The sequence below is a fragment of the Lingula anatina genome, chromosome 9 (assembly GCF_051362555.1).
Source record: "Lingula anatina isolate TDL-2025a chromosome 9, LinAna3.0, whole genome shotgun sequence".
In the NCBI taxonomy this organism is placed as follows: Eukaryota; Metazoa; Brachiopoda; class Lingulata; order Lingulida; family Lingulidae; genus Lingula; species Lingula anatina.
In genome coordinates, this window is record NC_141775.1 from 19,085,522 (window position 1) to 19,101,779 (window position 16,258).

Below are 16,258 nucleotides of genomic sequence, written 5' to 3' on the forward strand. Positions count from 1 at the left end.
CTTTTACAAAAATTTGTAAAAATTGTATCTCCTCGACATACATGTATCTGTTAAATATCCCACTAAAATATCCCCAAGTTATATAATCTTATAGGCCTATAGAAATGAATTAAATGATTACCCATGATATGATAGATTTTTGTAAGATACTGGGGGGGGGGGGGGAGAGAGAAGCGGGGCGAAATTGTGCTGGAATTTTGGGTGAACTCGGACTGGCTGTGGTGTAAAAAAAATGGACATCGGACTCAGGTCGGACTTGAAGAACAAAACAAACAAGCACAAAACAAGCACGAACGTAATCTCCTCTCAACTCATCTAACACACTCACGTGGTCAAATACACCCCAGGTCAGCCTCCAGGGGTCATGTAGATACTCCCCCGCACCGATAATCCACCTTAGTAATTTTTTGTATTACGTGCATCGATACGACCCCACACCGATAGATCCACGCAACGGTAGCCTACATCCCCACACCGATACTCCCCCGCACCGGTACTTACCCTCAGTAGGCCTATGTTTGTAATTGTGGGGATATAGGCCTACAGTAGGCCTACCGGTGCGGGGGAGTATCGGTGCGGGGACGTATCGACAAGTAGGCTAAACCGCCTGCCAGATAACATACCACCTGTGGCTATAAACAGCAAACAGCCGCCGGTGGACCACTGGTGTACCGCTGGTGGTTAGCTGGTGGCAGGTTGCCGTTTATAGCCGACGGTGGACCACTGGTGTAGGGCCTACTGCTGGTGGTTAGCTGGTGGCAGATTGCCGTTGGTAGGCCTCATGTAGCTGGTGACCGGTCCACCGGTGACCCATTCGCGATTTTCTCATCGTAATTGTTAAGTGTAGCTTTTTTTTTTTTTTTTTTTTTTCAAATACGCGTATGTGTATTGTAATAATGTTACCTCATTTCGGCGGAAGTGTTTTTTTTACCTTTGTTAACTCGTTTGGGAGTGCGCAATTTCCTAGCATTTCATTGGCCTATAAAATTTACGTGACGTAGGCCTACTGCACGCGACGGCTGCACGTGACGTCTGCGTCGACCACTCTACTCCGCCTGACTGCTGCCACTGGGCTTCCATTTCACTATTATTTCATGTAAAATAGGTAAGCCTAATAATATTTAAATACACTGATTGACAGATCTTTTCAATGTAGGCCTACATGTAGGAAATATGTTGATTTTTAAAACAGGTTTTTTAAAATAAATTCTGGAAATTAGAACATTGTTATTGAGTGGAAGAAAGAAAACGCGAAAGCTAGAGCTCCACCTACTATAGCCCTATAAGATATAGGTATGAAAAAAATTATTATAAGATTCGTATTTTGTATTTGAAAGTTTGGTATTTTTTGCCTATTGAAAAGATCGAGTCAATTAAAAGGTATACATTTTCAAAGTGTATATATTTTTAAAAAATAAAAATGTGGTGTATCAGTGTGTTATGAAGGGTTTTCTGTGGCTTTTATTTACGTAAAATTCATTTTAATAAGAATTAAAATGGAAAAGACCCATAATAGATTTATGCATGATATTGATAACAATTGGAAAAAGTAAAGTTTGTATCTTAAAATAAACCTTGGAATATAACCAGTGAACATTGGTCCTTTTTCTTTTGTGGTCCTGCCTAGCTAAATATTATTATTAAAATATCGGCAAAACGTCTGACATATGTGATGACTTGAAAACTGCGCTGCACTCTAACGAGACGGAAGAGACTATAATCACTCACTCAATTTGGTAGTTGTGACCGCCACTTTTATTTCTTATTTCAATTTAATTTCAATTTATTAAACCTTTGACCCCAACGGCACATCAGAATGAAATACAGTGACATTATAAAGTCATATCAACGAACTACCACTACAACAAAAACTACTACTGATACAAATAATAATAACAATAATTTTAATCTTACACCCCATTTCCAGAGATTAGATCGATCTACTTTAGATCGACCTAACTCCCTGGGGGTTCACGCTAAATAGCTGTCAGCCGGACGGACACGAAAGTTAATTACATCCTTACAGCTTGTAGAAGGCCGGACGGACATTTAAGCCGGATTATCTGAGAGTAATCTAGTGAGACTCCCCGCGGGAATAGATCGATCTAAAGCTCTGGGAATAGAGCCTTAGCTCCGATGCACATTGTAAGTATTTCCCGAAGTTGTTTAATTATGACACATTGTTAAGCGATAATAATTTAATTAGTATGAAGACTGCGAGCTTTTTGACCTTTTAACACACACACACACACACACACACACACACACACACACATATATAGATATATGTAGGCCCTATTATATGAAGCCAGGGATGTTCTCTTGAAATAGTATTTATTTCAAAACATTTACACAACACGGTCTCCTCTGCATTCACAGCAGCGAGGAGGCCCGGCTTGTTAAAATTCTCAAGAGACTCTCTTAAATTTGTAAAAATAAATAAATAAATAAATAAATAAATAAACAACCCTCGCTGAGATAAATTACTACTAACAGTATTTTTTATTCAGGTTAACTGAAAATTATAAAGATGGTGAAGTAGCCATTCCTACGAATCATGTAGAAAGGTGATGAATAGAAAATATATGGACAATTGGTCGTTTATAACTGACCAATATCTGAAGAGATATTACAGTTTACATTCAAGTTGTTTTGTGTTCTGACCACCAATATCTGACATATGCATATTTGTAATGTTAAGATTTTTCATGTTTTTAAAAAGGCAATTCGGTGTTAATTAAATTAAGACTAGCCATAAGGAAGTGCACATGTGTAATGAACCTTTTACATATGCCTATGACGAATGTCCTAAACTTATATAATTTTGTACGCTTAATTCAAGCGTGGGCTCGAAATAGGACATTACGTTTTCGTCTAACTTAGTGGATAACGCGATCCAAAGACTCCACAGTTCGTGTCAGATTTACGTAAGGTCACTCAAAGAAAACCCAAGTCCACATAATGATCAGTTAAATGATTTATTCGTTGACGCTAGGTAACTACATATTCTAAATGAAGCCTGCAACTCTTAACTCGTCAGCTCCGTACTCCGTCGCTTCCAATCTCCTTCTCCGCTGCTTCCTTCTACGTGTCTCCCTCAATCTCCCCGTTCAAATCTCATCACTTACTTTAAATACTATTTTGTTATCTTTACATGGATCCAGTGCTGCACTAGTATGAGATTTACGTCAAACCTAAATACCTTTAATTGTGAAGTTAATTTCTTTACCTCGGCGTTATACAAAGAGGCAACCACATTACTTAATAACTATTGGACTAATATAACACATTACGTCATATGACTTCGTGTTAAGGTCCACTAAATGCATGTGATGAAATCACTCATTTACATATTATGTTTATACAATCAGGCAGCATATTATCATTCACCTTGCTTCAGTCTTGAATGAATATTTATCATCCTCTGTATTGGCATACCTGATAAGTACAACTGATATAACTTTCTCTCACTTGTTATCTATTGCATTGCAATTAGTATTTAAATGAGTTGCTGCCACTGTGGCATGCAGATAGATTCCCTGTAGATAATGTGTATAAATGCTGAATGCTTGGACTTAATAAAGGACTTTTAGACTTGGAACTGAATATGTGAGTCTGTGGTTATATTCCCTCTCCCATGTATCAGTGACAGGTAAAATATTAGAAGAACCTGGGTAGGGTGGAACATGGACCCCTACATTCGTACGATCTTTATGTCGGACCCGACACATGGTGCATTTTGTGCATTTTGGTAGTCATTTTAAGGTATTTTCATTAATTCCAATCTGATTTCTTTACCGATAAATTATTCTTATTATGGTTTTCAGATAACGTTTCATCTTCACCACCCTCCTGCAGATTAAAGCTATGCTGAAGAATAACACTATTGTTCTTACAAGGTTAGAGCAAAAATTGAAATAGAACAGAAGTCCTGATGACAATATTGTCTTAATTGACGAGTTTGCATTTCCTATGGAGACAAGGGAAGATGTGGCAAGGGTTGAAAACATACTTAAAGATAAGCATAATGAAATTACTGGTAAGTCAAAAAAATAATAGTATGATAAAAATTAATGTAGTGATTGTTGTGCTGAAGCTACATATGGAATAAATAATAAGTTGATTTTTAAAATAGTGGTTATTTTATAAATGATTAAAAAAACATTTTAATCTGAACACTTATCATTTGTTGTATGTATATATATAAATGTGCTTTACTTATTAAGAATATTTATATTTATTTCAAAGGTCAAACCACCTTGTCACACTGGGAGGGTTTTCCTCCAAGGAAATGGTACAGTGTAGATAGGATCATGTCTACTATTTTTAAAACTAACACATTGCATGCCAGTGTAACTGTATTGGGAAGTGCGGAAAGGTTGCACTAAAAAACCTGGCCCTTACAAAAGCAATGGAATGTTTGCATTTCGTAATGATCAAATAATGTTTGCTCAGATATATTTTTACATATTAATTGTATTATAATGATCCTGAAGTAAAGTTACAGTTCAAAATGTAAAGGTTGTTTCTTCTGAACAACTTTGTCTTTTTATGCTTTTTACATATATTCTCTTAAGGATAAACGCATATCAACCTATTTCTGTCCTTTGGTGAGACCATTCCGTTTTGTAACTCCTGTTTGAACCATTTTTGTTTACTGTCCAATTTAGCACTGTTAAGATAGGAGGATTAAGTTAAGTTTTTTATATTTTCACAGATGCAGGTAGATCGAGAGCTACGGAGGCTGAATAAGACATGCATCAAATTGTGGCTCAAAAATGCGCATGACAGGGATGGCGGCAGAAAATTGAGGTAAATCAAAACAAGGAAAAAAGGAGGTAAATAAACACACTGGACAAAAGAAGTGTCACCCCCTGCAGAGTAATGAAAGTTATAATGCCTGGGTCTACTCTTAATATGACTATTGAGTATAAAACCGCTGTACTATGGAATTGTAGGCCTATTCTCTTTTTTTTTTTTTTTTTTTTTTTTTTTTTTTTTTTTTTTTTTGTGAATTTTGATGTTTATAAAATGATACCAGGAGCATATCATTCCAGAGTCATTTATCTCCCCCAAAGTATTGGTTCACTTCTATTGTCCAGTGTGTGTAACAAAAAAAAAAAAAAATAAATAAAAATAAATAAAATAAAATAAAATAAATAAATAAAACACACTGTTAAAGGTGATAACTGTGAAGAGACATATTAGTTTTACGCATATCTTTTTTTATCTGATATTAAATAATTATTTTCCAGTTACCTTTGTACGGTATTTCTTTTGCGCGTCTAAAGTTTTGCTATGGAAAAAATACCGGAACTCGTGTTGCGCAAAGGATTATGGTCTATATGAATGAGGCGCCATTTTGTTCAACAACCAGGAAGTAACAGGACGGAGATTGTGGGATAATGTTGAACATATTTGACAAAGAAAGAGATATGATCTGACCGACTTGTAGGTATATGTAGCAAGTGTTTATGTTACTGTGATCTCCAAGCTGCAGCACCAGAAGTAAACATAAAGTTTAGCAATCACTGACAGAAATATTACAGGATCTACTGTCGGAATGGAAGCCATGTTAGGGCAGTCTAGACGAGGTGTAAATCCAAGATCAGGACAGGTGACAGTACAGACACAACCTCCATTAGCTGAACAGGAAACAAATACAACATCAGCTACACATCCTCCTGTTTTCTTAGAGAAGGCAGAATGTGTGCGTTCCTTCAGTGCTAAACTGGAAGATGATAGAGGAATACTCATAACTGGGTTAGCCATAGATAAGGAACACATGTTTGTTGTGGATAATTGGAACAACAGAACAAAAGTATTCACACATGAAGGACAATTTAAGTTTGACATTAAAGTAAACAAACCATATGATGTGGCTGTGTCACAGACTGGTCACCTGTATATAATGTTGTGATCGAAGTTTTTTCCTTCCTCCACCTGGTCTGCTCTTCATGTGCCAAGATAGGCCACCTCAGGTGAGTGAGCTAGGCCAGGTGGGGACAGCACGCCCCCTGCAGGAGATCGTCACTATTGTGACATCACAACTGTCACAGATCATTGTCTAATATTCTGCACTCCGTACCGGACGTGTCTAGATTGACGATCCATCTACAATTCTATCAAAGAGCATAACAATAGACAGCGATCACTCACCAATTCAGTAAGTAGACACAGTGAATACTTTATTGGCGACAAGGCATTCGTAACTTGTATATTTGCGGGCCTAAAGCTTAGTTTTCGCTGCGATCTAGCTGAAAGTAGTTTGCGCGGGAAATTCCTTTGTCTAACATCCATTTGAATAATTGGGTGGAGCGGCGGTCAAAATTGTTGTTTCAATTTTGGATCGTAAAGGTCACCGCATCAGGAGACACTGATTTTCCTGCACATCTACGTTATTTTTCAGTACTTACGTGAAAAGGTCGGTGATATAAAGGAGACGTTGGTCTCATTATCCTGTGCATTGTTACGATCTCTACCGAAATTTTCCAAGACTAAGGTGCACACGTAATACTTTGGTTTCTTTGTTTATTTAGTTTATTTAAAGAATAAAATACTGACTTCTGTGTTGTTGTTATTTATTCTTTTGTATTTTAGGCGGAATTCTGAACAGAATTTCTGTCTGATTTCAATTTATTGCGTTGTGTACCAAAGTCTTTGTTTTCCAAATTTGAACTCATTGTACGTTTTGGGAATCTATTTATAGCGAATTTCACTATAAGCTTGGTAGTGTATTGTGCTTTGATAAGTGAAATTATTTTGAATCAATTTATTTTTTGCTTTCAAATGTACAATGGCGAGTGCATCAAGGTTGCAGGTCAATCGTGCTACTTACGATGAGCTCGTTACGCTGCCAGGTATAGGTCCTAAACGTGCAGAAAGGATAATATATGCTAGAGAACATGGGATCCCCGTGACCAGATCCAACATTTTGGAGATTTGTGGATCCAATCTTGGATCAAATGTAATTGAAAATCTCTCTTTTGGCAGTACTCACAGAAGTGAATTTGAATCTGAAGTCGACGTGGGTGACCTCGATACTAGCACATTATCCACCGAAAAAAGTCAAAAACCCAAAATGAAAACTTCTAAAGTGACTTCCTACATTCATAATGAAGGAAGAGCGGCTGCTGAAAGCTATAGGGCAGAATTTGAAAGAATTCTCAAAGTGGGTGAGGAAATTAATCAACAAGAAAAAATTTCACGCAGTAAAAACATTCAAAAAGCTGCAACTTATTCTCCACCAACATATTTAAAATTAAAAGCTCGTTCAAAATCAACAACTGAGCAGCAATTTATCAAACCAAAAACAAAATTACGTTCTCACTCAGCTTTGGACCCCAGAACTTTCACTTCGCAGCCAGCCACTTTAGACCCTGAATACGATCTTTTTGCTCTGCCTATTGAGAGGCTGCGTGTCGATAACAAAGATCATACAACTTCTTCCGCGCATATAAAGCCTCCAGGCCGTGTCATAAATTCCGAGACTGTTACTACTTTACCGACTGGTAGGGAAAGTAGTCGGCGACCAGCTCCGTCTGTCCATCGGGTTGTTTCGAATTATGATCTGCCACAGATTCATGTTCCTACGCCCGGACGGCGGCAACTTAACGTTGAGCATAATGTTGCTGATACAGTCGAACGTAAACATGATTACCGGCCGAGTTCAATAGAGAAACATCATACGCGCCATAGAATTTCGTCTCCCGTTTTCCGCGACGAACCACTTCTTCCCGAAAGCGATGAAAGTGAAAATGAATATTTTACAGTACCAAAACCAGTACGTCCTAAACCTAAAAAGGACAGAGGGGACCCCAGTGATTTACCCAAAAAATTGTCTTTTGACGGAAATTGTGAAAACTGGGAGTCTTTTAAAAACAGATTTGACAGTTATCGCCAAGTGAAAGAGTGGTCGGAAAATGAGTGTCTAGATTACCTTTTATGGAGTCTGGAAGGCGAGGCTTTGGCTTTGTATAACACCAATCTCAGAGCAAATAAAAACATGACGTATTCAGCCTTAATGAGTGAAATGGATTCAGTATTCGGAATTAAAAAACATCCCGATTCAGCTCGTTTGGCATTTCATACAGCAGTTCAATCTCCCAACGAAACCTTGAATAAATGGCTGTGCCGTGTTTTGTTATTGGCCAAAGATGCTTATCCTGATGAATCAGAATCCTTTAGAACAAAAGAAACAATATCTAAATTTTGTCAGGGCTGCATTGATCAGGATGCCGGGCGTTACACTCGTTTAAAACATCCAGCAAGCATCAGCGAGGCAATGACCTACATGGTGGATTATCAGCAAGTCTACAAATCATCACATATTCAAAAACCAACACGAAAAAATCGTGATGAATTACAAATTAGTTCTCTAAATCTAACAGCTGATGAAAATCAGCAATTTCCAACTGAAAATGTAGAACAACTTGTTGAATCCATCGTGGAAAAACGCGTTAGCCAGTCACCTAAATTGAATACAATTCAGTTTAATTCAATGGCAGAGTTGGAATCTATGGTTGAACGCTTGGTCCGGAAATTCACACCTAAAACAACACCTGTGTGTTTTTTCTGTAAAGGAAAGGGCCATTTTAAACGAAATTGCCTAAAATATAAAAAATTCTTACAAAGAAAAAATGCTGAAAAACAACAAGCACGGGCTGATATAACGAATCCAACTCATTTAAACTAGAAGGGTCCAAGGGAAATGACCGTAACCTTGGAAACCCGACTGAAACCGGTCACAAAACGGGTGAAACCATCGTGACTTCATTGTCTCAAACACGAACCGTTGACAATACTATCCCCGTAATGGAAACATTGCATCGTCCTCATCATTCCGAGTTAGAATGTGGTCAAAATCCTGTAATTGATGAACTTGGGGTTTTTCGATCTTCATTCGTTCCTTTGGTAGTGGCGGGTGTACATGTAATGGCCAAAGTTGACACCGGTGCGCAAGTTTCTGTCATGGCTGAAAAAATATTCGAGCAAATAAAAAATAAACCATCGCTCAAGAAATATTACAGTCTTACTCTTGCGGCAGGGGATATACAAATCGAAACTCGTGTTTGTGAGCCAATTTCCATCGAACTAGATCGTTTCAAAATCAAGGAATCTGTTCTGGTAGCGCCGATACATGACGATTTTTTGTTAGGCCACGATCTAATTGCCCAGTTTAATGCGAGCGTGCATTGTAATTTGGGTTACATCCAAATAGAAGGGCGCGACATACCTATGCAGCAAACGGAGTCGCGTGCACAAGACATTAAAATAGCTCGGGTTAGCGTTTCACGAAATGTAGTAGTACCCCCAAATTCAGCACTAAGGATAACGTGCGAGATCGACGAAAAGTTAGAAAAATACGTCGTCGAGGGTAAAGAAGAAGAGGGACTACTAATACCGAGAACTGTCTTGTCCGAAAAATCAAAACCAGTCGTGTGCCTCTTAAATCCATCAGATCAATTTAAAAAATTAAAAAGGGGTCATGTGGTCGCTACGGCTTGCGAAGTTTCGGAAATTTTAGAAAACCCTGTTTCGCACTTCGGTTTACATCGAGTGGGAGGGGGGTCTACTAAAATTGACCAATCCAGCGCTCGTGTTGTCGGTACCACTGATGAGACAATGACTACCGATCTACTGGTGGGATTACCTGAAATTACTCGTGTAAAATCAGCCGTCCCTAGAACCGGTAGGGATTCTACAAACACACTTGTGGGATTCAATTTACCAGTGGAGCATTCAATTTACACTCCTAGAACTAGTAAAATCCCTAGAACAGGTGTGCACCCAAATATGACAAAGCTTGTGGGATTAAATTCTACTGGGGTTTGTGGTGTTAATTCCCCTAATTTTGAGAATATCCCTAAAACAAGTGCCCGAATTAAAAATGACATAAAAAGTAAACAACTTCTGAAGGTGGGTGGAAGTACTCAGGGCCCTTTAAGTGCCCCATCTGCCGGAAAGGGGTTCGTTGAAGAAAAAATTAACACCGAAATTTTCAAGTCACCTGTAAAGGGGTCACCTCAGGTGCGGAATTTTAAACAAATCGCTGGTGACGTTCACGCCGGACAAGATTCTTCTGGACGCGTCGCTAGCAAATCATCAGAAATTCCTGACCATGTTAATGTGGTTTATGAAACATCAAAGAGGAATTTAAACAAAATTCAGAGTAAAAAATTAAAGAATGTTCTATCTGAATTTCAGGATGTTTTTGCTAGAGACGAGTATGACCTTGGTCGGTTTAGTGCCATCGAGCATGGTATCGATACCGGGAATGCCAAACCTCTTAAAACGCGTATGCGGCGAACTCCCGCGTGTTTTATTCAAGAAGAGGAGGCATTATTAACAAAAATGTTAAAAGCCGGGGTCATCCAAGAGTCTACGTCAGAGTGGGCATCAGCACCAGTTTTAATTAGAAAACGTGACGGTTCCGTCCGATGGTGCATCGATTATCGCGCCTTGAACAATGTCACGGTCAAAGACACGTATCCATTACCCTTAATGGAAGATTGCAAAGATACTCTGTCGGGAAACATCTGGTTTTCGAAGTTAGATGCCAATTCTGCGTATTGGCAAGTCAAAATTAAACCCGAAGATAGGCATAAAACAGCTTTTATCACGAAATACGGATTATTCGAACATGTCCGTATGGGTTTCGGCTTGACCAATGCTCCTGCGACTTTCTCCCGAGTAGTCAATTTACTTATGAAGGGTTGACATGGAAAACAGTTTTGGCATTTTTGGACGATATTTTGGTAATGGGGAAGTCCTTTGAAAATCATTTAGAAAATTTGAAAGAGGCTTTGGGAAGATTTCGCCAGTTCGGTATCAAATTAAAGCCAAAAAAGTGCGTTTTGTTTCAAAAGGAGGTTGAATTCCTGGGGCGGATTGTTTCTAATAACACCATGAAAATGAGCCCTAAGGATATTGAAGTTGTAACTTCTTGGCCACAACCCACTTGTTCTAAGGACGTTGAAAGGTTCTTAGGATTGGCAAATTATCACCGGACATTTATAAAAAATTTTGCGGAAATATCCCATCCTCTGAGCAAAATTAAAGGTAAACATGCCTTTGAATGGGGACCAGATCAAGCTCAATCTTTCGAAGCGCTCAAAACGGCATTGACTACACCACCAGTCTTATCATTACCAAACGCAAACGATCCGTTTATTTTGGACACCGACGCTTCAAATCACTCGATTGGTGCAGAGTTAATACAAGTGCAAAACGGCGAGGAGAAAGTAATTGCGTACGGCAGCTACGCGTTAACTCCCGAACAAAAGAATTATTGCACCACGCGAAAAGAGCTTTTGGCTATCGTGAGATTTACCAGACAATTCAGGTATTATCTTTTGGGCCGAATATTTACCGTTCGCACCGATCATTCAAGTCTGACGTGGTTACTGAGGTTTAAGGAGCCTCAAGGTCAACTCGCGAGGTGGATAGAAGAGCTTTCGCAATTCAATATGATCGTACAACATCGTGCCGGAGCTAAGCATAGCAATGCCGATTCGTTGTCTAGAATACCCGACAATTTGGCACCGTGTAACGAGTATATTGCGGGAATAAAGCCGGAAAATTTACCTTGCGGAGGATGTAGTTATTGCGTCAGAGCCCATGAAAACTGGGGGAGTTTTTTCGGTGACGTCGATGAAGCGGTCAATTTAACAGAAAAGAAAAAATTGTCATCCAAATTTACTGGTAAATCTACAAAAAGTCAACGCGATCTGACATCCTCATTAAATACAGTCAATCTGGGACGAGAAACGGGTCCGGAACATCTTTTTTATTGTCTCCTAGATAAAATTGTAGCCCTCTCTACCGATGTAGCTCTGCAACCCGAGGAATCTCATGTAGAAATAAATGCGTGTGGTCCGGAGGCGAGGTCAAATCCAAACCCGGATATTCCTCAGTGTTGGGGTTTTTCTATGGAAAAATTAAAAACTGAACAAGCAAAAGACCCTGAGCTTAACATTTTACGAGAGTGGTTGTACAAAGGGAATACCCCAGATCAGGGTGCACTCTTCCGATCAAGCCCAATCTCCAAAACTTACTGGCTGAATAAAGAATTATTCAAATTACATCATGGAGTCATTTTCAAAACTGAAGAGGAAAGCAAAGATCTAAAATTAGTCATCCCAGAATCATTAAAAAATTCTGTTTTCAAATTACATCATGATATCCCTTCAGCTGGTCACCAAGGAGTGGCTAGAACAAAAACAAAAATCAAAGAAAAATTCTACTGGCCCCATATGAGCAAAGAAATAGCCAATTATGTCCTGAGTTGTGACATCTGTAATAAAAATAAGAAAAAAGGGTGTTACGGAAGAGTCCCCCTGACTGAATATGTTGCAGGTGCTCCGATGGAACGGGTTCATATTGATTTCTTGGGACCGCTACCTAAAACAGCAAAAGGTAATGAGCATTGTTTGGTCATGGTTGATCAATTCACAAAGTGGGTAGAGTGCGTACCGTTGCCTTCTCAAACGGCTGAAGTTACCGCGAAAGCAGCAATTGACTGTTTCTTTTCTAGGTTCGGTTATCCCTATCAACTTTTTTCTGATCAGGGACGGAATTTTGAAAGTCAATTGTTCGGGGATTTGTGTAGGGCTTTACATATACACAAATCACGCACTACTCCGTACCGACCGTCTGCAAATGGACAGGTTGAAAGGTTCAATCGTACCCTGATGGATGCCGTACGGTGTTTTTTGGGTAAAAATCAGGGTGAATGGGATAAATATGTCCAGCAAATTGCAGGCGCGTTGCGTGCTTCTGTAAACAGAAGTACGGGGTATACCCCTAATATGCTCATGCTTGGGAGGGAGGTCAGTACTCCAGCCCAAATTATGTTCCCAAATCTGAAATCAAAAGAAACTGACTATGGTGAATACATTTCAAAGTTAGTACAAAAAATGAAATTAGCTCATATTACAGCAAGAGCCAATTTAAAAACAACTTCAAAACGCATGAAACGTGACTATGACCTTAAAATCCTGCTTAGACCTTATGCTGAAAAGGATTTGGTTTATGTTTTGGATACAGCAACAACTAAAGGCAAATCACGAAAATTGTGTTCACCATGGAAAGGACCCGCCATCATTGTAAAGAAATTATCTGGCTATCTGTATCGAGTGAAGCTAAAAAATGCAATCTTTGTAATTAACCATGACAGGCTCATGCCCTGTAGGGACAGAAATGTACCCTCATGGATTACAGAATATTTAGCTTCTGATGAACAATTTCAGCACTCGAGTAACAGTGAGGAAGAAGATTTGACACCATACTGTATTTGCAGGGAGCCTTATCAGGGCAGATTCATGATTCAATGTGATTACTGTCATGAATGGTATCATGGATCCTGCGTCAATGTCACTTCTACCGAAGCGATAAACATTGATAAATACAAGTGTGTAAAATGTCAAATCAAATTATTATTTTTCATTGTTATTACAGATATGGCCAATACTATCACGGAAGTAGCACCTGTTGTGAAGGAGACTTCACTCAGATTACAGCATTGTTCACCTATAGATGTCCCTGGAACCCAGTTTGTCCAGGATTTGGCCCAGGCTCTGCCTGGGGAAGATCACAGCAGCTACTTCAAAACACTGGTGGCTGGGATGGCTACCATTTATAAAAAGGAGCTTCGTGCTCCCGGTAGGTATGCCATGTCTCTGGCATGGTTGCAGCAAGTGGCCTACCAACTACAATCTAGTGGGCTTGCGTCTAAAAACTGGATTGAGAAGAATGTTTGGCGCCTTCCCAAAAATTTCACCCCTCCTGCACGAGTTTTGAAATCTGCTCCCTCCGTGGAGTACGATGGACAAAAAACTCGTGATTTCAGGCTTGGGAAGGACCCAAACATTACACTCATAACCCAGGTGGTCGATGGGAGTGGCACGGTCCAGCCTATGGAGGTGGAATCGCAATTGGATGAGGCTGAACTTGGTGTGGGGTCAAGTAACATCGACCCCAACTCCAGTCTGGACTCCATTGAGGAGGACAGACTTCTTGGAGTCCCAAGGGAGGCCAAATGCAGCGTGAAACCTCCAGCTACTCCGGAAACTCCTATGCCAGGCGCATCACTGCTGCAAAATACCGCCATCCCTTTTAACTTTTCTATCTCCTCTTCTTCAGGTTCACACCTCCCTGAAGCTGCTGCTCCAACAGGGATCCAAGTTCCTGTTCCTGGGCCTGTACCATCTGAGCCCATGGGGGGCAGTAAGCGTAAGGGGAAGAAGAGAGCTCCTTGGTGGAGGCGTGGCAAGAAACCTGGCAAGGGGTTGGTTGCTGCAAAGTCTGGGGTGGATGGGCATGTTGAGTCAGCGGAGCTGTCTCATCCTACAACCAGGGAACCGAAAAGGTCTAGCCAGACACCATCCGGAGTGGTTGGACCTGACCCCAAAAGGGCCAGGAAAGATCACTCCGAGATGCAATGTGTGGTCCCTGGGTGTGGGGTGAAATTCAATGAGCAGATGCTCAGGCAGCATTCGCTGGGGCTGCATGTCCCGTCTATCTTTGATGAGCGCGCCAATCCTGAGCCCAACATCTTGGGTGTAATGGTTAAAGCACTGGAGATGCTTACTTTCTTCATTTTTGGTTTTAAAAAAGAACTGGACACTTTATACCAGTTCATTTCGGCTCTTCCAGATAAATTAAATTTAGCCCATGGCACTTTTTCTTCAATCCAAATTACTGCCATGGAAAATTTCTGTAAATTTCTCAATAAACCGGTCCCAGTGTGTTTCACCTTATACCCAGCTAACTCTGTCGGGGTCCTGGTGGATTGGAGAGTCCTGACACAGCTGTCTGCTTCTATAACGGAGCAGCAGAGGTCGTTGTGGATTCAAGGGTTCACCAGGCCAGAAACTTGTCTGGAGGCGGGGGAACAAAGTAAGTCAGGGAGGCAAGCTTTCGATAGTCACTATCATCTAGATAGAACCCTGGCTGCCTTTGGTCTTCCATACTCTGGCAAGTTAGAGGGTCTTAAGGGTTTGCTTCCTGTTTGCTCTGGGAAAGAGGTAGAGTTGGTGGGAACTGTAGCTATTTACTGCGATCCCAAGACATATCCTACTAAGGGGTATCTTTCCACTCTGTCTGGGATCGAGTATGTAGCTATTGGTTTTCACCCGAGGCTAGCCGGCAAGCTTTCTCAGGGCAATCTGGACCAGGCAATTAAGGCTTTCTCAGAGTTGGTTAAGATGCCGCTAGTAACAGCTTTTGGCGAGGTAGGTTTCGACCACACTGAAGCCATGTCTAAATGGCAGGATCAGGTTGAGTTGCTCCACAGACTTCTGCCTTTTCTAGAGGCCAGGCATGTCCTGGTTGTGCACTGTAGGGGAGTGAGGGGAGACTCTGGAGACTGTGAGTTCGCCATAAGATCTCTTTTGTTTCATCTGAAACTGTGTGGCGTTCCGCAGTCCCAGAGGATCCATTTTCACTGCTTTACAGGCACTAAGGCCCTTCTCGAAATTTGGGGAAGGCAGCAACCAAATACCTTTTTCGGTTTCACCCGGGTTGCTGCCACCTTTAACAAACACCAGTTGGCAGCACTTAGGGCGGTGCCCGACTCCAAACTTCTTTTGGAGTCGGATGCCCCCTATTTCGCTCGCAAAAAGGGGGGCCATTCAACACCCTTTACTCTCTATGAAACGGCAGAGATATTGGCGGGGCACAGAGGGGTGGATGTCTCTCATATTTTAAAAATCACTACACAAAATGGTACTTCCTTGTATAAAAGGGAGTAACCAGGAATTTGGAAAACAAAAATTGAAAATATGACAAAATTACTTCTTTTTTGGACAATTTAAAAATTTCTAGAAAATTATGAAAACTATTTCTTCTTAGTTCTTACTAAATTCAAATTTCACTGAAGCCCCTCTCCTCTTCCTGATCCGGGAGATCATCGGAGCTATGAAAGTTACCATCAGTGGGCCCATTTTCACCTTATTCATTTCTTTATTTGATTATCATTCATTATTTATTTATATATCATTTACAGATACAAAGATGCACAAGAGCACAATGGCACCTGTAGCACTTATATATATATCTATCACTTGTCAAGTTATGTACACAAATATGTGTATTTCAGAAGCACTATATTGCAGGACGCAATACAGCACCGCAGCACAGTTTATTACTCTGTACTAGGTACAGTGCACCAGCACAAGTGTTTATTTATTTCCATTTTATTATTTATTTAGTATTCTGATCTTCCGCCAAATCCTAGGAATGTCCCCAAATTTTTGAT

General features: G+C 40.2%; 1 protein-coding gene across 1 annotated transcript; it reads left to right on the forward strand.

Moving 5' to 3' along the window:
* The first annotated feature begins 5,914 nt into the window (after positions 1-5,914).
* Positions 5,915-16,104, forward strand: LOC106165765 (uncharacterized). Its single transcript, XM_086995126.1, has 2 exons — positions 5,915-6,166; positions 13,459-16,104. Exon 2 carries the CDS (start codon positions 13,461-13,463, stop codon positions 15,750-15,752), a length of 2,292 nt encoding a protein of 763 aa, XP_086851252.1. The 5' UTR covers positions 5,915-6,166; positions 13,459-13,460; the 3' UTR covers positions 15,753-16,104.
* Positions 16,105-16,258: the final 154 nt, after the last annotated feature.